At 43.1% G+C, this 21,852-nt stretch overlaps 1 protein-coding gene across 1 annotated transcript in view; it reads left to right on the top strand.

Annotated features, from left to right (window-relative positions):
- LOC135377206 (pre-mRNA-splicing factor SLU7-like) overlaps positions 1 to 21,852 on the top strand; it is a 41,961-nt gene that overhangs the window by 16,312 nt on the left and 3,797 nt on the right. The window contains exons 7-13 of the mRNA XM_064609493.1: positions 817 to 948; positions 1,358 to 1,455; positions 5,913 to 5,980; positions 6,274 to 6,470; positions 8,122 to 8,226; positions 10,199 to 10,309; positions 19,456 to 19,515. Of these exons, the coding sequence (XP_064465563.1) occupies positions 817 to 948; positions 1,358 to 1,455; positions 5,913 to 5,980; positions 6,274 to 6,470; positions 8,122 to 8,226; positions 10,199 to 10,309; positions 19,456 to 19,515 (771 nt within the window). The remainder of the gene's footprint in view (positions 1 to 816; positions 949 to 1,357; positions 1,456 to 5,912; positions 5,981 to 6,273; positions 6,471 to 8,121; positions 8,227 to 10,198; positions 10,310 to 19,455; positions 19,516 to 21,852) is intronic.

Genomic DNA, 21,852 nt, shown 5'->3' with positions numbered 1-21,852 from the left:
TACGTGATTGATGCTGAAAAAAATGTGTCGTTATAACTGGAGCACCATTTTGTAGTCAACCCTTCATGTATGAATGGTTTATGAATTTATGCCTCGAAAAATCATTCATGAAATGAGGGATTCATAAATTGACGATGAAAGATGTTGTTCCAGCCTCAGAACATGAGTTCTTTCATGTTCATAAATTGAGGTTGGCAGTGAGGTCTTGGAATGACAGGAACTGTATTGTGACATTTTATAACATTTATTTACTTGACAGTTAGTAATATTGATTATTTATTTCTGAAAATAGTTTGAAATGAGGCCCTGTGTCATTGACTCCCCACGTCACTCCTATCCTCAAAGTACTCAATAACGACAAGTATGGGGATACATGACTGACGTTATTGTTGACCGTCGCCAACAGCCAGTCAAAGTACTCATTTCCAATGGCAGATATCCCATCTCTTGTGCCTTGCATCGCGTCCATTGCGACAACCCAAAGTGAAATCATGACCCCTGGCATGCCACAGAGACAACAACCTTCATTTTCCTATCTTTTGGCCTCCAGAGGTTTGCACCTTCTACACCAATTCATGTGTTAATGACCTGGACGACTGTACGCATCCGGTTCACAAGTCAAGGTCAAAAAAGGTTCTAGGTTCGTGCCTAAAAAATGCATTCACAGTTCTGATATCAAGGTTACATGTCAAGTGTTCGTAAAACGTTCGTACCCAGATTTGTAGCCATTAAGTTTTGTGGAAGCTCATGTTTCACATATTATGTCTATCAAAGGCCTATCTAGGCTAGACCACATAGGACGATTATTCCTCACAGGACGACAGCGATGACGACATGGATGGTGATGAAGACAAGTATGCTGACAATGCCGACATGCCTGGCACAAAAGTCGACAGCAAGCAGCGCATCACTGTGCGAAACCTTCGAATTCGAGAAGACGTTGCCAAGGTAATTAGCTGGTTATACACTGTTTTTTTGTATATAGTATAGTATATAGAGACTAGGACGTATCCAGATGGAGTTGGAAATTCAGTTGGCAAAGTTTTCTATTATGTCACAGTGTATGTGTAAAGTTACTAAAAATTCTTCATTTGTCCCATCAAAGCTACAATTAACAACATTAATTGAGTGTATTGTGCGTTCTGTAACTGTTGTATATAATTTTATAACCAAATTGTTCAAATTGTCTTTTTTTTATGTACATGTTACTGGTGCATATTTTAATTGTCATAACCCCTGGTACGGATAAATATATAGATATGTACTGTGCAAGTTCCATGGAGGACTGCCCTCTTTAAGGGTCAAGTTTTCGTACCCAAAGCAAGAAAGAGTCAGAATGTGTCCGTATGTTGTGCAGTACCTGAGGAACCTGGACCCAAACTCAGCATACTATGATCCCAAGACTCGCTCCATGAGAGACAACCCTTACAAAAATTCAAACAAGACTCCAGAAGAGTGAGTTTTATTGCTTCTTTCAACCAAGTGAAACATACGTTAATGGAACACTCTGATGTGTCGCACTAGATAAAAAGCACATTGAAATCACGCAGAAACAATAGTGGACAAAAGGAATTGTTCACATGAAGGCCTTACAACTAACAGAAAAGAAAATGTATTTGCACCTTTGATTGCTGCAAATTCCCTCCACATGGGGAGACTATGTACTGAGGGCAAACAGTCTCTTTCTCTTCTCAAGAAATTGTAATGCAAAAGGGGAAAGCTTGTGTACTTTGCTTTCGATGGACTTTGGCTGCAATTAAGGCTTGAGGCATTATAATAGTCCAGAGCTAGAAACCAAGGTTCATGTCTCCTACAATTGCACAAGTACAAAATGTGTTGTAGCATGCCTTGAATGTGGCCAAAAGTCCATGTCTTGAACATGCAACCAAACCCACGTCTCGTCTCCCGTTATGATGGATTTAAGAAAGCTTTCGTCCGCATTGGCAAGCAGTTCCTGACTGATTTCAACATGAGTCTCCTTTTGGTCGTCGGTGAACAACCCGTCGCATTTCAAGTTTTTCTCACAAAACTTGATGGCACGACCGGACGCTGTTGCCCACTTCATGAGCAACCTCTCGCACAGTTAACCAGCGATTTCCACGAATCACGACATTAATTTTCTGCACACTTTCGTCATCCATTGAAGTGGATGGTCGTCCAGGCCTCGGATCTTCGTGACCGACGTCCAGCCTTCCTGGAAGCGTTTAAAGGAGCTCTGAAAGCCATCTCAAAAATTTTCCGGTCCGATCGCGTTGTGGAAGCAGGTAACTTAACTTGATGATTAACACGAAAATATTCTCTGTGCGCGATGTTTTTCGTAGAAAAAAAGACACTTGAACATCGCCGCGCGTGTTCCCACTCGACTCGCTCCTCCGGGTCAAACGAGGAGGAGAAAGAAAAAAACGTCATTGGTGACGTAATAAAAGTGGAAAGCGGCGACCGCGCTTCTATCCGGGTCAGTGCTGACTGGTTTTCTTTTCTTTCTTTCCGTTTTCTTTCACCCTGCTTTCTCTCTGTCAAGGGATGAATAAGGGAGGACTTCGATATTCATGGTCGTGAAACCCCCGTTCTCGAAATTCATGTTCTGGAAACAAGGAAAAGGGGAAATGCTGCTTCGTTAGACGTTATGCCGCGATTAAGAACATAACATCACGATTTAACCACTCAAATTCAGGAATTTTCTATATGTGTTCAAGTCGCCTTAGTGAACGAAAGACACATTTAGAAGCAATTTGGCTTAGCAGGGCGGCATGTTGGTTGGTTAGTTGTGTGCTTGCAATATTATGGGTGGGTTAGTGACAGTTTGCCGTTGGCAGTTTTCCGCGCGCAACATGTGCATTTTATAATGAGCTAAAATTTACGCTAGTCACGTGTTGTTTCAGTGCACGCTGATATGTCGTCGGACGCAAACTTAACCGGCGTTGTCGGTCACTATATGGTGGGTAAAACTGATGCCCTATATGGTGACAGAACAAATGGCTCCGAGCACAGATGAACTCAAACTTGCGTGTCTCCACACGCAAGTCGTCCACATTTGTAGTCTGCATCGGCCAATTCTCGTTTAGCTCGATGGTTGGTAAGTTGACCATAAATTGTGGTGGTCTTATGACACTGCTTGGCTATGTTGGTGTGTAACTCAGGCAATGTATGTTCAACTCCTGATGCCACGATGTGCCGGCGACGGCATATTGCGATAGATTTCACTGGATTGTATCTGACAACGTATGGGCAAGAACACTCCTCCAGCTGAATAAGGAATTAACTGAATGGCTAACAAAGTTGCTAGTCAAAGTGACGGGCACTAGTGATCATAGCGAATTAGTGATATAGCGTATATTGATATAATGACATAGCGGACGGAATTAGTGGTCATAGCCATGCAGCGATCATTTCGAGGCATGAAGTGAAGCAGCGCTTAGTGCCGCACTGTGTTTATACGTATTGCCACCAACAACACAACAAGAAACAGTCACCACGATAACGAACAGCATACAAAACACAGACACGGACAAAACAGCGTTCAACTGGCACCTGAAGTTTATTTTCATAATCCACCTACTCCGGAAGGTCGCTTTAGGGAAAGCAACGTCAAGCGGGGAGAGGTTGACCGATTTTTGGTTGACTTCGCTCGGGGAGTTCAATGAGGAGGCCTCTACAATCTCACGGTCTAACCTTGAACAGTGTCTGTAGACCAGTCTTTGTTTACTGTATCTGATAAGCCAAAGAAAAAGCAAAAGAAACGTCTTCCACCGTTGCAGCGGGGTTCCGAGTGAAAAATAGCAGACGACGTTCTTCGAAACCAGGGGCTCCACCTTTCTCACGTCAAAATGACGCAAGCGGCTCGACGGCTCATTCCGGGTATTGCCACCGTTGCGCACGGTCGCGATTTTCAAAATCGAATTCTGCGATATTTATGCACCTGTTGATAGTATTACTTCGCATGGTGCATTTTAATATGCTCATTAACCACTTGGTTCAAAAAAATGCTAGTGATTAATGTGCTTTCCTAGCTCCTTTAAAGCAATCGTGGCATTGAGTTCTGCTCATGCAGTCTTCTCCGTATGCTTGGTGAATCAACTGAAACGTCTCTGTCAAGTTGTTGCCAAGTTTGAAACAGAATTTCACACACCCAAAGCTGCTGTTCGAGCTCTTTCATTTCTAAACAGTCAAAAACGTAACGAAGGACTTCAGGGTGCGTGTAGTCCACTGACTAACTCGACAATAAACAGTCACAGGGAATTCAGATGAACAGCAGTCTGCTGCATAGGAACACGGGTAGCTGTGCAAAGTCCACTTGCGAACAAATGTACTCCTTTTGAGCCCCCTAATTCAGGCATGCGAAAGCTAAGGGAGACACAAAGGACTTCACTAGACAATTCAGGGAGAGTTTCTCAGTGTGCGATTGCTTGTGGTTCAAGAACTATCTCAAAGTGCTGCCGTTGACTTGCCATGCACTGTTTTGACTAGAATTGGATGGTTAAAATGACGGCTCAATTCGCGTTTTTCACCAAATCGATGCCGCACAGCGGTGAAACTCGGGACTAGCCGATCCAGGTACATATGGCCGACCCTGCGTTCTATTGCGGAGAAGTTGCTGCTTTTTGCATGGGTCGCTGACCTGCACCTGTATTTTACTGTTGAAATCATGGATGAAGGGAACAGTGCAGAGAACGACCAGCAAATTAAACCAAACTACTTTTGTTCTGTGCCGCAATTCGACTCTGCACACCAAGGGGACAGCAGTTTGTCTTTTCGCATTTTCTTCTTTCCACACATGGAATACCGCCTACTTTGACGCATCCTCGGAAAAAAGATGGATTGAGCGACTCGAAATCAGCGAACCTGTTACATCAGCAATGGCTGTGTGTGCATGGCAGAGCTCTTGGAGCGGTATTGCCTACATATCTGATGAATGTTCTTATTATTTTTTTTCTGAAGCACACTTCTGTGCAACTCACATCAGGAAGGGAAGCAAAACCTTGTCTCTCCAAAACAGAACAATTTTTTTCAAACTTGAGTAGCCATTATGTGCAGGAAAGCGCAGGGGATAGCGCGAAAACGTATACCAAGTCAGTTTTGTAACTGTGCATTTGAATCAGCACATCAAATCACTTGGGGGAAAGAATTCAGAAAGAATGTGACGTTTTGTTAAGGTTTCCCAAAAACATGCGCACCAGTGACACGGGGGTGTGGCAACATTACCCTGTAAATTCTAAACTACATTCCTGCACGTGCTACACACTTAGAAGATCTTATCTGTAAGAGAGCATCAGCACAGATATTGTGTGCTTGCATGTCTGTGACATTCCTGCAGCGGAGGACACTCGCTGCTTGCTATTTCGGCCTCGCAACCGGTAAACGTGAAATTCACCTTTACGAAGTGTGTTTGATCAAAAATGCCTGAACTTGGCAAGTAATACGCTCCAACTATAGCCTTCTCTTTGGACAACTCGGTTACGCCTGCCAGAAGTATATGAGCAGCGTTTAATACACGTTCTCCTTCAACGCATTGAGAATCAACATTGCAGTTCAGAAATCTTAAAATCGAAACTAAGCGACAACCTGGTTACGTCCGCCATGTTAGAGGTTAGATGCGCCACCTACAGGTCGCGCAAAACGCGAATACAGGCGGTGCTGTTGCTGAAATTTGCGTTACAGAACTGTAACCGTTGTGTGATCTTTTTGTTCAGTAGGAGCACATTGACATGCATGGTGCAGTGTGCGTGCATGCACACTCGCGTCAAATTATCATATGCTTCTTAATTGAAACACATTTCGATAACTGGATCTATAACACTTTTCCATCCATGGAAATGTATGAATGCTCAGGACTGATGAAATCTCGTCTGAACTGAAGAAACAAAGTATAACTTGGCTTTTACGCAAAACATGTTGAGATGTTGCCCTTTCAGGTTGCACTTTGCAGGAGACAATTTTGTGCGATACACAGGCGATACCAAGAAGGTGGCAGAAGCACAATGTAAGCATTATTTGCCTAATTTCTTCATAATTGGCTGTCCACTGTTTCCACATGTGTCCACCAAAGCTTATCGGTAGATATTTCGGACATTAAATTGCATCCAACTTTTTTAGCTTTCAACCACAGCTCTTGTCCCACAAGTTGGCATTTTAAAACAACCAATCGGCAAAACAATAGCTACTGGAAAATGGTGGTCATCTGTGCTGTCTATCATTGGCCGGATGAGATCCCAGAGCTTTTCAATAGCTGTTTCAGTTAACTTATCTGAAGGTGTCTCTTTTTTGTTGCACTAGTGTTTGCATGGCAAGCGTACGACAAAGGAGTAGACGTCCACCTTCAAGCTGACCCCACCAAGGCAGAGCTTCTCAGCAAAGAATTCCTGTCCAAGAAGGAGGAATTCCGGCACTCTATGAAAGAAAGTATCATGGAAAAGTATGGCGGAGCTCAGCATCTCCAGGCACCTCCCAAGGAACTCATCTTTGCGCAGACTGTATGTTTCTGCTAACATTTACTTGAAATCCTGTCCTACCAACTTTCCCAAATTTTGTTCAGTCTCTCCCTTTAAAAGCTGTGCATTCCTGAAGAATTAGACAGCCTGTTACACATGTTTTGTGGCATCACTATCCATGGCTGGAGGTCGCATGTTTCATATGTCTGTGTTTCTGTGCCATCGCCCTATCGTCAGTCTCCTCCGATGACGTCTTCCTCACTTCCTTTTCACGGATTTTCTGGTTCATCACAACCAGCCGTGGAGTGTAAGTGCCCCCGTGTGACTGCTGTGTTGGAAGATGATCCCAAAATGTGACAAAGTGAGGCCCCACCTGATAGTGGCTACGTCTGACTAGGGAGTGACTTTTTCGGGTTAAACCCGATTACATGTAAGAATGGGTCACTTACGTTCCTAGCAATACACCCATGTGTGTCAACACTGTCTATGCCTTCGGGGATTACCGCTGCAAGGTCACGATTCCGCAAATAAAAAATAAAAAAAGAAGAAAGAGATTAGGAAAGGACTTAATAGACAAGAGGAGAAACAAAAACACCCGATAACACCCGATTTCTTCCCGAATTACAGATTTAAAAATAGCGCCCGATTTTTACCCCCTGAATCTGAGAAAGGCATTTAACCCGAAAGAGTCACTCCCTACTTATGACGTAGAGGAATTGCAATACCGTGGCAATGCTATTTTGAGTGCACAAAATTAATGCTTCCACTAGGGTTGCCACCTGTCTGGATTTCACCCGAACAGTTGGGAAATTGAAGGTTTGCGTCCGGGTTAAGGTGTAATCCAGACATAAAATGTTTGGGTCAAGTCATAGTAAAAATGACTTTGAGATTTGTGTCATTGTCTCCAAAGATCGAGCAATAGCTAAAACGAGCAATGAAAGCTACATTGATCCGTTCATAGGAAGAGTTTGGCCATTCTTTGATCTTTTGTCGCCCACCTGGCCGGAATGAAAGTCAAGGTTGTGGCTCCGTTCCAAAATGGCGGCCTTCACCCTGTCTGTCATGTGTCGTCAAACGCTTTAAAACAAGCTCCTCCCAATGGCCTATAACTCTCCTAATAAACCACTCTGCGTTGATCCCTATGAAGATACTGTAGAGATCCTATTATTAGAACCCTCTGCGCTCAGCTTTCAAGACTCAAGAATTTGATACTCACAATCCATTTGGTCCAATCCAAGACTGGCCAAAAAAATTGACGTGGCAGTAACAGCTACCCATAGAACACATGGTTCACATAGCACAATGCAAATGAAATTGACAGGACCAATAAAAATTCAACATTATGCATTCCAGCTGGCCAATAAGGGGCCTTCCAACTTGTCTCACCTTTCAGCGTGACCGGGCTGCCATCAACTTCCACTGGTTTTGAACCTGACACCCAGTTATTTGTAGTCTGAGATAACTATAGCAACATTTGGTTGAAAAAAAAGAAAAACTTTTCACACATCATATTGATTCAAAAGTCTATGTACATAAAGCGGACTGCATTGCGCTTGCAAACCCCCCTCCCGGAGTTCGGTATTGGCTGACGGAAACGGTGGCAACCCTGGCTTCTACCCCTTTCACGAATTTTGAGTTGTTCAGGTTGGCAGGTATGACTATGTAATCTGGCTTGTACATTTATTACTTTCAGGAAGACTATGTCGAGTTCTCTAGACATGGGGAGATTATCAAAGGAGGTGAAAAGCCAATCATACGCTCCAAGTATGAGGAGGACATCCTTATTAACAACCACACTGTAAGTCCCAGTAAGGCAAGCTTGCTTTATTTCCTCGCCCTCTAGTTTGCCATTAGTGGGGGATATTAGTAACGTCATTTTGGTTTGAAAAATATCCTAAAGGAGGTGACATTTAACGTGGCTCGACACTCTGTCTCATTCATCATACAGGAGCCACCACACAGTATTGTCCCGCTGAGGCCTTTCTTCTCAGCTCATGCACTACTTATACCCGTCTACGTCATGACTTGTGTTTGCACTTTTCTGTGCAAATGAAAAGACGTAAAAGTCAGAACCCTAGTCATGATTACACAAGTGCTACTCCAAGCATGCCTCGTCTTGTGTAACCATGATCTCGTACCAACAGTTTTCCTCGTTGCTCAAGAATAGGCTACACATGACTTACCCTCCTTCTTCCCTCATTCAAAGGATGGAGGATTTTATTCATTGCAGAACATGCTAGAGCAAAAAATGAAACATTTGTAAGGCGAGAATGGTGTAATATAAGTATGCTTCAGACGTCTTTCTTTGGCTGGTGAAACAGCATACACCTTGAATGCAAGAAACACTGATCTTAGTGCCCTGTAGAGTTTCTCCTTTGTGTTCTTAAGGTGAGCATAACTCAACTCCCAACACAGTATAGTTGCACGGATGGCCAATTGGAGTCGTTTCTATAGCTCTCTCTTCCACACCGCTGGGTGTCCTGCCCATGGCTTCCTCTTACACGGCTTTCTTCCTCAGTCGATAGAGCTAATGGGGTTTGGTCTACTTGCACTTTCTCGCCATCAACTTGAATGCTTTACAACTTTTCTAAATTCACTCGTACCTAGCTCTGAACAGGCTCAAATTGTCGACCACACTTTCTTCTACATGAAACAATATTGACTTTACTCAAATGGTACTACTAGTACAAACGAGCGTACACTGACTTTAAGCGCTCCCCTTCCCTGTGTGCTGGACAGGGAGGTTCCTTTCAACCTTCCTCTCTTCCATAGCCTTTGGTATCTCTTGGATTCACGTAATAAAAAAAAATTCCTCAGTTGACTAGACACGAAAGGTTCGAGTCCCATATTGGACTTTTGTTTGTGGTCCTGGCTTCACACAGGACCTCTCCTTGACCTTTTCCTCTTACATTGAATTTTACATCTTTGTCATTCACAATTCAACCCATTTATTTCTTTTTGAGTGTACCACCAACTGTATTATGGGATTCCGTGTGTGGAATGCAAGTAGGAACAAGTGGTCTTCTAGTATCTTCTGTCCATATGCTGTTCCGACCTTTGTCACACTCGCGTTGTATCCTTTCCAACTAACCACCCACACCAGAACAAACAGGGACCAACAAGTATGCGCAGTGTCAAAGCGCACGGTGGTCGGTAACGATACTACTCGTACGTGCAAATCGTGGAAATGGATGAATGCGGGACATTCCGCAATTGTATTGCTTTCATAGCAAGACAAGGCACAGCTAGTGTTCTGATCCAGCGGCATGCTGACAAGGTCGTCAGTATGAATTTCACTAGAAGCTGTTTCAACTTGTGCAACTGAATGCATCAAGTTTTCTTCAAGATGTCTCCAAGAGAAGCCGTTAATAAAGCGCAAAAGATTTGAGAGCTAGGAAGAACTCTGTTTGAGACTGAGGCAGTGAAATATGGAAAGACAAACACGATGGCCAGTTCTTTAATGAAATGTTATTTGGTCATATACGTGACGAGAGTATACCAGCATTCCAGACATGTACTAGATTAGATGACAATCAAGAGCGGAGATCTTGCGGAGAACTAGTACAACTTGCTATATGTAGTAATCCGGGGGTATTCTGACTCAGCATCAACTGTCTTGTTTTTGGGTATTCAACAGTTGTTACCTCATGCATACTGGCTATCTCAACTGCCATATGGAAGTGCATTGATTGTGCACCCACCCGAAACACTTAAATCATTCATCATGGCACGCATGGTGGCCAAGCATTTCATTAGAGACTTTTTTTCAGACTGTCTGGGGTTCCTACTGGAAGGATGGTAACTGGGGCTACAAGTGCTGCTACTCCTTCGTGAAAAATTCCTACTGCACGGGAACCACGGGGCAGCACATTGAATCAACAGTGAGTCTTTCAAATGGATGCCAATATTTATCCTCTCTCTTCTTTACTCAAATGGTTTCACATTGCGGCCTTTCTTTTACCAGGCGGGTTATACGGCCAGGTGGACATGTAACTGCTCAATGATTAATTAGGTAAAATTAATTGATTAATGCTTTAATTAGGGGGACATCAGACTGGCAGATAATCCTCGTTGACCCTACAGGGGACATCACCATTTGCAATTAATGGCCATTAAGAGGGCATACCAGTTCAGGACCATCTCAGATTTTTGAAAAACTAGATGGTGCCACATTCCCTGTGCCTTTAGTGCCGTGTATGCCAAAGGGAGTCTGGCCATGAGTGGGATCTGCCTATACCTGGAGCTCCACCCACTTTTTTAACTCTTTAGCCAATCACAGGTTGAAATACAATTCTCTGTTATTACATCCACCCAGACGTTACACTTCATCCTTATTTACTCGGTGGCACCATTTGGAGAGACTTGATGGGTTTGGATTGAAACTGACGTATCTGGTAACAGACAAAAACGAGAGATTTTGCGTAAACTTTTATCAACTGTATGGAGAGAGGCATGTTTGGGAAGGCTCAGAATTGCAGAAATGGTGATAGGCCAAGAGAGCAGTACAATCGCTTCCTCGTAGCAGACAATGACGACTAACGTAACGCAAGTAGATCGGATTAAAAATGAGCAAAGATGTATGTATATAAATAGAATTCAATGATATAATGCAAAATCCTACATATCAGAGGCATCTTTCTTGCTATTACCTTGGGATTACCGTCTTCACTAGGCCTAACGTTAGTGGCAAAATATCTCATTTTCGCATAAATAATGATGGTGGAGTGAAAGTTGAAGCTGATTTTGGAGATGCATACATGACGATATATACTCACAGTATGAAGTAGTCTGTGAAAATTTTTTGTCACGAAATCTCCGCTTCGCCATTCCACGCATCATCCTCCATTTTGGAGAAAATTTGGAAAACGGCAAGCAGTGAAATGGTTTGATTGACAGGTCGAGGCTCTTTTTTCAGCTCCCTTTTAATACACTTTGCATATATTGAGGACGCAAGTTTAATGCGGCTCGCCCCCCTCCAGTATTTGCTGAGGGGTAAAGTGTCACACTTTGGGGGTGGAAGGCCCCTAGTTGGATTTGGGACAGTCACTGCCTTTTGTTTCATTTCTTTTCCTGTTTGAGTATTTTTATTTTCTTGTTATATATATATATATATATATATGCCATGTTTATCGATTTCTCGAGTCACTAGCATCTGTACTCAGTGTTGTGTAATGTTTAGAAGATCTTATTGTTTCAACACCTCAAAGCTGTACTAGAGCAGCATACTATGCTGGTGCACAAATGTGATCGGTAGACTGCGTATATAGATGCTCTAAAAATGATGAAATGTGTGTGCAATTATGCGCTAAAGCTCCCCAAAATACTGTGCAGTAAAAACATGCGTTATTCGGGTTACATTCGACTTGTATGTGGAGCGATGTTGTGCATCAGAGCTCAATAATTTGCATCTGACATGTAATTTGTTTATTACTTCAGGTATGAAATAGAATATGAACAAAAACGTGATCCGCATTTTTACATGTAACCTGTCGGCTACTTACCCGAGGAACTTCCGGTGGCGTACGATGGCGTACTTGTGCATGCGAAAGCTACAAAAAAATCCTGGAAGCCATACACAGCATAAAAAAATAAACAGAGCGCGAAAACGTCGGCTTCCATGCATTAGAATAGGGCGGTCATGACAGTGCATGGTAGAGCATGGCGGTCTCAGGAGGGTTATGTGCAGGCACCGCTGGGGTACTACCAATGAGCATCCATGTGGGACATGGTTTCAATTTCTGCACCGATAGCTCCCCTAGTGGTACTTGAACGCAACTCTTATGCGTCCGCCATGTTGCCCTATTCTGATGCACGGAGGCTCGTTGCTCTGTCTATTTTTTAAGCTGGATATAGCTTCCACGATTTTTCTTCAGATTTCGCACGCATAAATGCGCCATCGTGCGCCACCGGAAGTTCGTTAGTTAGGTAGACAACAAGCTATGTGCCTAAATGCGGGTCACGTTTTTCTGCACACACCCTGTATATACCGTTTTGCAGGACTAGTACAACGTGCATACTTGGGAATACCTGCCATGCTTGGCACGTTAATTGATGCACAATTTTTGCTTGCTCCCCTGATTGAAAAAAATGTGTGGGAGTATATGTGACGTTCAATGTTCTAACGCATAAAATTGAGCCGCCTATCAGTCAAAATGCTCTTGTAGTTTGAAGATGGACCAAAAGCCAGGAGACATGTTTCTTTAATAGTATGAAGTAAACACTGGCTTGCATAACCAGTTGTAAAAAAAAATTCGTCAACGTTTTGACACCTATTCGGGCGTCATCATCAGCACAGGAAAATGAAACGGGGGGTTTAAAACGGGAATCCTTTTAAACCCTTGTAACAGACTGGTAAGGGCCCCTTGTGACTATTATGTACAGGCATTTATCTCGCCATGAATGTGCCAAGATTCAAGGAATTTTCTCACCCCCCATCTGTGTTCAAAAGTCAAGGTTGTCGCGTTGTCAAAATTGAAACAGTAACCTGTAACAGTCACAAGGGGTGACACAAGTCACACCTTACCAGTCTGATGATGACGCCCAAATAGGTGTCTTTACAACTTGTTATGCAAGCCAGTGTTTACTTGATACTATTAAAGATTCTTGTAGTTTGAAAAGGAGTGCTCTGCATGACACGTTGCCATTGGGCATACCTTGTAATGCGGAAGTAGTGTAGCGGCAGTCACCTCCAACTGCTTTTAAGACTTAGAAACCAGGGCTCATTTGAAGCACCATGTGCAATTTGCACCAATGCACTCTTGCACCAATAACTGGTGTTATGATTCTTGCTAACCCTTTGCCAGAATTCTGCACAACATTCAGGGAGTGGCAAAGCAAGGCTCCGGACGCTTCAAGCTTTCTAATGCACTTGGCCAAAAGACAAACTGTGCTTGCACAAGCTGCGCCTCAACAGCAAGTGTCAGATCCTTCAAGTGTGCTTGCGCTACCTTTAATGGCAGTACTATCTTCCAAATTCAACATGAGTCTCATAGAAATCGACAGCTTCCAACCATGTACCCCATCTCCTAATAACAGAACCTCCGGCAATTCTGCTCTTTACCAAAGATAGTATTTTGTTCAGAGGAGGGTACGAGTTCCGCACTTCCTCAGCAACACGGTTCAAACCATGAGCCAGGCATGTCACATATACGAAGCTTGAATAGAACACCTTCAAGGAGTCAGCCGCCTTCACCATACTGTAAACATATTGTTATTTGAGATGTATTAATTTTCGAGAATCGCGCATTCAGTCATTTGCAAAGTTATTCTCGAGTATTTAATTTCGTGATTTCAGGGCTGATACCTTTCACGAGATAAACGTCAAACTGTGTTCGCGAGTAAATGTTTTGCAATTTTAGCAAAAATGAATACATCGCGAATAAAAATATGTTTACAGTATAAGAAGCAGTGTCAGTATAAAACAGCCTCAAGTTCTCACAGCTGTCATGTGGCCAGAGTACCTTGAGACCATCGTTGCTAGCATACGGCATCCATTGGTGTCCAGTTTCCCAGCAACCAAATGAGCTATACGTAGCAGCCACAACCGTCTGTCGTTTCGTCTGTAGCTGTCTACTTGTAGGTGATTTGTGCAAAAAGGTGTGTCATTGTTCGGGGCAATGAATGGAACAAACCAGTCATAAAGTGTATCAACATGAGTAAGATGTATGCTTAAATACAACAGGACTGCAACTCTTGTAATGCATCTTATATTACTAATATGTCATGTGAAGCAGGCCACATTTTGGCTTCACGAAACAGCACTGCATCTAATTGCACTCTGGCCTACTACAACGTAGTATGTTTTGCTTTAACGGACAGCCTTAATTAATAAAAATGGGTTTAAGTTGCAAAGCACAAAAATGGAAACCGCAGTGAACCCTATGAGAAATGGTTTTTCCATTTCTCATAGGGTTCACTGCGGTTTCCATTTTTGTGCAAAGTCAGTGCACATTCTGCTAAGTTCGTAATTTTTTCCCGTAGCAACGGTTGGCCAAAATCAGCTGATTATATTTTTCTCCGATAGTTAAGTACCAATACATCTCACAGAAAAATATTTTAGGTCATGTGACATATGGTTTATTTTCTAAAAAATTGCAAAGTTGGCCTTTTGAGCAGTGTTCTACGTATCGCCGTTACAGTAGTCGATACTTTTTCGGAATCGGAGTGCGTATGCGATGCCTTTTTATATCAGTATGGGAAAAGTATTTCTGTTACAATTTTATGGTAACGTTCGTTACTGATATTGATACTTTTTAGTACCCCACCCCCTCTTCACTGACCATATTTCTCACTCTTATTCATTGTCAATGGCCCGCCTTGCCCTCGACAAGAATCCTGTGGACACGCCTACGTAACCGGAATTATGGAATTAGACTCAAACCCCCGCAAAACGATGGTTTCCATTTTTACCGTCAAAGATTGCATTGCTTCTATGGAAAAAGTACCCGCACATAACGATGAAATCCTCCACGCCCAGTACTTGTTCACGTGCATCTCATCGTCATTTTCCGTGTCAAGAGAGCACATTGCGGGGAGGAGAACTCCACATTCCTTTTTGTGACTGACAAAGCTGCTGACACTAATGACTCGCAAGTGAAGGTCGCACCCAGTTCCGACAATCGCCCTGCGGCCATTGCTCCTTTGCCCTCATTCCCATTTTGCATTTTTCCTGCTTGCATTCTTGGGCCTTTTGTGGGAACCTCTTCGCATCCACTTGAGCAGCTTGTGTGCATCAGCATTCCCTACAGACGGTCATGGGGTCCGTACCGAGGAAGTGCAAGGCAATATCTTTGGAAGAGAAACTCTCCATCATCGATGACCATCGACAGGGAACGAAGGTGGTGTTCCTGGCGCAGAAGCACATACTTTCGCAGTCAACGATATCAACAATCCTAAAGAATGAAGAGGAATTGCGGAAAGAAGCAGCCGGCAGCGGAGCGAGTGCGAAGCGAAAAAGGATTCAGGATCGCGCGTACGAGGAGATCGAGAAGCGCTCTACAAATGGTTTCTCGACGCCCGAAGTCAGAAAATCTGTGGACCGTCAGTGGACCGGTCCTGGATGCAAAAGCAAAACACTTGGCTTACCTCCCCAATGAAGATTTCAAGCCCTGCGGAGGAGAGCTGCAACAATTGAAGGACTGCTATGGCATCACGTACCGTCGGATTGTCGGCGAAAGTGCATCAATGGACCGTGCAGACAGGGAGGCATGGCTGGATCTTGAAGACAATATTTCAAAGGTACGCCAAATGCAACGAGACAGGCTTGTTTTATCAACTGCTTCCTTCAGCAACGCACGTTCTCAAGGGAGAAGACTGTGCGGGGGGAAAACACAGCAAGGTGCGCCTTACTGTCTTTGAATATGACCGGTAGTGATCGGAGGAAACCCTTTATGATAGGAAAATCCTAAAAGCCACATGGTTTTTCCAACCCCGCATCTGTTCCGGTCCGCTACCGTCACAATCAAAAGGCCTGGATGACTTGTGCATTGTTTCAAGAGTGGCTTAAAGAATTCGACAGGGACATGTTAAAGCAACAAAGGAAGGTTTTATTGTTGCTAGACAACTGTGCCGCACATCAAGCTCTCTCTTCCACCGAATACGACCTCTGGACTGCAGCCCTTGGTGATGGGCGTTATCGCCAATGTGAAAGCTTTCTATAGGTGCTGCGTTGTTGACCGCATGATTTTCAACATAGACAGAAGCAAGGCGCAAGGAACTGACGATGTTCCTGACCTTAAGGTGACGCCATTAATGGCTGTGTGGTTTGTGTATGTGGTGTGGTACGAGGTGCGCCGGTCGATGATCCGAAACTGTTTTCTCGAAGGAGGCCTTGTTCCCCCTGTGCCTGCTGATGATGATCTCTGCGAGGACGGCACATTGCTCGAAGATGGTTACTGACTTACTGAACTTAAGTTACTGACGGGATTTGAAGCCTGTGGCAACAAGCAATGGACTCAAACCTCGATGTGTCTTTGGAAGACTACAATCGACAGTGACGACCATGTGCTGGTCACAGAAGAGTTTACCGACAGCGGCATCGTTAATACGCGAATTGCGTGATGGGAACGTGAACGACAGACACTTCATTGGATGAAGATGACGACGCATCACCACCTGTTTCGTGCGCCGTTGCTCTGCGCACTCTCAACGCGCTGAACGACTTTGTTGTGGATCGCGACCTTCCCATTGAGTACACGGCACACCTCGATGCCCTTGAGCGCGAGGTTGTAGTGTGCACGAACAATCAGAAGCGAGCGAAAACAACGAGCTATTTTCAATAAATGCTGGTTTCCAACATGAACTCTGGTACAGTCTGCCTTATCTCAGCGGGGAGACAACGCGGTGCTGCTATTTTTAGCCCAGCCCACGGTTTGCGATATAACCCATATAATATATCAGGGGTTTGGCTGTATACCAAACGCATGTTCACTGTTTTTCTTTGAAACTACAGGAAATAACTATGCTGTGTTCAACAAGAGAGTTGAGGCCAACGAACAGAGGACAAGTTTTTGACAGTGCACTCTGGATTCCAGAGCTAAGCTGCCGTGTCGCACTGAGTCCCGCTCACATCTACTGTGGTATTGTTAACTTGGGATAGGATTCCTTGGTCATTGGACTCCATGGTATGTGTGGGCATGACACTGACGTAATTGTCATACTGGCCTCTGTCAGCTGCTGGAGAGACAACGGCCTGCAAGGTTCGCAGAAGGCGATTCCGAGAACCAGCTATTGATAAAAGTCAAGCATAACGTGTCCGAGCTACATATGAAATATGCTTCTCTTTTTTAGTGCAAAACTGTTCACGTAAGCGATATTTCTATGTTGCATCATCTTCGTATTTGAAACAAAAGTATCGAGGTACTTTTTTTAGTAATGGTAGCGGTACTCCGTTACTTTAAAGAACAAGTATCGATATCAGTATTTCGATACTTTTTACTCAAGTAACGAGTATCAGTATCATGATACCATATTTCGGTAACGCATACAACACTGCTTTTGAGCAAATATCGGCAAATTTGGCGTGCAAAAAGGGATTGGTGGAGGAGTTACGGATCCGAATTTACCACCGAGGTACTTATCATTATCTCGGCTACCAATACTGAAAGTATCTTCGGGGCGTTTTTTGTTTATCGCGCGTGACGAATTTTTAAAGTTGCCATAGTACAAGAAACATGAAACTGCGCGGAGCAATGCTTTCGCGACATGCAGCGACGTCACAAGTGGTCTTTTAGAGTGTTTCTTTTTTTTTTTCTGTCAAAAGAATGAAAGCACCAGACACAAGCTTTCACTTGTAGCAGGCAGCATTTGCACATTACTAGTCCTGTAACATTGCATGCTGCAAGGCAATGGTTTGTGCCAAGGGAATCCGTTTATGGTCCCAAGCATAAGCAGCTTAGACGTTTTCCGTGATGCTTGCGAGGAGTCAGCTGTGTCCTTCTGGTAATTGCACTCTAATGAACAATGGAATAATAATGGTAATGGCACCGTGATGTTGCTGGTCAACCTTGCCATAGGCACCACGTACAAAAGAAGAGCAAGCTAGCCACAGATCAGGAAAGCACTTCCCCAAATCATACAATGAACACTTTCGTGTGAGATAGTCGCACATCAGTGAGAGTTCTCCACATCTTCTCTGATATCTTGGGTTCCAAACAAAACAAATTGGCAACATCGTAACTGTTGTAACGGTAATGTGTTGGCTTGCTGAGCTCAAGATCGCAGGTTCGATTCCGGCCGAGGACGGTAGCAATGTGGGGGAGATAAACATTGGTTCCAGCACCGTGTGCACGTCAAAAGAACCCCAGGTGGTGGAAATTATCCGCAGTCCTACGCTGCAGCACGTGCAACATGCCGCCACAGAAAAAGGCTGACACGCCTTACGTGTAACATCACGGCACCATTATCATTATTATTACGTTGTTCATTAGGGTGCAATTGCTGTTAGGACACAGCTGACGCCTCGCAAGCATCACGGAAAAGATCTAACCCGCTTATGCTTGGGACCATAAACGGATTCCCTTGGCACAAACCATTGCCTTGCAGCATGCAATGCTACAGTACTAGTAATCTGCAAATGTTGCCTACTACAAGTGAAAGCTTGTGTCTGGTGCTTTCATTCTTTCAACATGAAAAAAAAAAAAACACTCTAAAAGACCACTTGTGACGGTGCTGCATGTCGCAAAAGCATTGCTCTGCGCCGTTTCTTGTTTCTCGTGCTGTGGCAACTTAAAAAATTTGTCACGCGCGATAAACAAAAAACACCCTGGAGATACTTTCAGTATTAGTAGCCGGGATAATGATGAGTACTTCGGTGGTAAATTCACATCCGTAACTCGTCCACCAATCCCTTTTTTGCATGCTGAATTTGCCAGTATTTGTTCAAAAGGCCAACTTAGCAATTTTTTAGAAAATAAACCATATGTCACATGACCTAAAATATTTTTCTGTGCAATGTATTGGTACTTTACTGTTGGAGTAAAATATATACAGCTCATTTTTCCAGCCGTTATTAAGGAAAAAAATTCCGAACTTGGCACAATGTGCGCTGACTTTGCTTGTCCAGTATGTTTTAATGCGTTGATCGCGTGAGGTACGGAAGCTGTCAGAGATGACACTATCCTTCCTTAAAACAACCTAATTCGAATTTTTTATTTATTTACAGCCGTATTCCCTCCACAAGCGCCAAAAAGTGCCCTGGTTTTTTGCCAAGAGCCGACATTAGATCCCACCCTACGTCCGTTCAACACTGTGTTGGGAAAAAATAGTTTTTCTGGTGCACGTTTATGCATGTCCCAACATCATATATTTTTTCTCAGAAATCGACATTGGTCGAGCAACACCGTTGGAACATTTGAGCTGGAATGACTCTGAACAAAATTAATTTTTAAAGCTAATTCCATCCAAGTGTGCCACGTTGCATATACGTATATGCAGTGCAGTTTTTGAAGGCTCCTCATGCACCTGGTGTGTCATCTGCATGTCAACATGTTCGAAATGAAGTAAATTCTACTTCATCTCCTTCCTACAGGTGGATAATCAAATTGTCCTCAATGAGTCTTCAATCGGGGAAGATGCAAGTGCCCCACTGGTAGGTTATGCTCCAAATTGTCTCTGTCATTATGATGTCTACTATGATTTGTCTACTTTAGTAGCTGTTTTAATAGTTCCAACAAGTATCCTCTAAGGATATTTTCTCAGAAATCAGTTGAGAAAACTTTGAAATTTACTGGTGGTAAGCATTTTCAGAGTCAAAATTGACACAGCTAAGGTACAGCTCCCCGAGCTGTGATACAGACAGAACAGATTATAGATTTTTGTGTAAATTCATTTGCCATTCACGCAGAAAAAATTTCTGAAAACGTAAGCCCCTGTCAACATGCCCTGAATTTTCTCAGATGAATACTCCAACCTGCTACCAAATTGGTGCAAATTGCTGCAATCAGCGTTTGAAAAAATTTGGCAAATAACAGAATCTCCCTACCCTAACGCTCATCAGTTTCATGAGAGTAGAGTCAGTGCAGGTTACACTGAAATTGCAGAACAACATAAGAACACATACTGTAAATGTATTTTTATTCGTGATGCATTAATTTTCGCTCCTTCAGTCATTTGCTGATTAGTTATTCTCGTGTATTTAATTTGGCCATTCCAGGGCAGTTTCTACCTGGTATATACTACCTATCAATGTATATCTATCTATCTATCTATACTATCTATATACCTACCTTTCTCTGGTATATACTACCTATAATTAATATCAATAAAAGCCTCGGTGCGGGGACAAAGACAAGGGCACATACAAAGCTGACGACACAGCACTGAATGGTAACATTACGGAGCGGAAATGTTGCGGAAACGTTGAAACGTCAATGAAGTTGCCAAATTAATCATGGGAACAGATTTGTAACAACAACAACTGTATTTTTAAGGTGATGAACAAATTTGTAGATTGTCATATTGGTGTAGTTTATTGTATACCACTGAAGTGTGGTGAGGTTTATATCGGTCAATCGTCAAGGACGATTAACACTCGGTTAAAAACGCATTGGGTTAACACTTCAATTAGGTATAGCACGTTGGGGGACAATTTGTAGACATGTACAGGATGTTGGGCAGAATTTTATCAGACTTTGTTCAGGTGTAGGAAACACTGTCTTTTTTTCTGGAAGGTGTATGAGGTAAAAAAATGCAGGTGACAGCTGTATCAGTAATCTTTTCCAAAAAATAACGTTCATGTCGGCAACTCAAAGATAACAAGAGTGTGATAGTTGTATAATCAGGATATCTGACAGGAGGAGGAGCTGGGAGAATGAAGTGTATTTAGCACCCCGTTTGGCATGAAATAAAATTATTTGGTTCAGTTTCTCGTCGTCTATGTATACGTCCTGAGGGTTTTATCGATTTTAATTATGAGTAACCAACCCACCGGAGTTTCAACCCTTTTTCACATACTACCTACATCAGTCACAACGACTGTTACTTCCATCGACTATGTCATTATGTATTATGCAAGCAGGACTGGCTCCAACAATGTAGGACAAATATGCATCCTTAATACTTTTTCTTGCTTTGTGACGAGTTAGCTGACAGAGCATATCTGGTCCATTCTATGTCTCTTTATTAGCGAGTAAAATTACTTGTAATTTTTTAGCAGTTGCAAAAATTAATACATCGCAAATAAAAATATGTTTACAGTCGTTCCTCGTTAAACTTGTCCATAAAGTGAATCGTCCATAATAACAAATCGTCCAATATTTAATGTCATTTATTACGAAAAAAAAACTCACTAATCAGTGCTTGCTTGTACACATACCTCCTGGAGCTCAAAGTCGACAGAATTTCAGCAATTTTGATTGCTTGAGATCTGTCCCTATTATCTTCAAAGAACTGGAGCGCCGTTTGGAGACCTGCTCGAGCCATGTGATCTGTCCTCGATGATGAACTCGGGAGAAACTGAAGTCACATAAAGTCCCCTTGCTCTTTATAACAGCTATGACGTCATGATGCCCATTCCAGAAGCATCCCCTGCACTACTGCTAGCCTCCCTTTGACCTTTAGGTGTCTTCAGTGACACAGGGGGAAATTTCAAAGAAGGGTGCGTCATCCTCTTGTGTTCTCATAAAGGTTGTTACCCTGGAAGGGTGGCACAATAACCCCCAGAATTCTTGAGTGACAAAAGAAAGAAGAAATTTAGAACAAGGCCTGGTCATCTGATTCTCCTAGGGGTTGTCGTCCTGAGAACATGTCCATAATAATGAGGCAAAAATACATACGGTCCTGTGGAATTAGTACCATTTTGTGCTGTCCATTGTCCGAAAAGCGGGTTTCCATATTACTGAGACACAAATACATGGCAAAAGTTTCGTTCCGGGGAAGAACTGTCCATAAGTCGCGTCGTCCATATTAACGGGGTTCATATTAACGA

This window comes from Ornithodoros turicata, chromosome 1 (assembly GCF_037126465.1).
Source record: "Ornithodoros turicata isolate Travis chromosome 1, ASM3712646v1, whole genome shotgun sequence".
In the NCBI taxonomy this organism is placed as follows: Eukaryota; Metazoa; Arthropoda; class Arachnida; order Ixodida; family Argasidae; genus Ornithodoros; species Ornithodoros turicata.
Note: the sequence above shows the minus strand (reverse complement) of the source record. Positions and strands in the feature narration are given on the sequence as shown.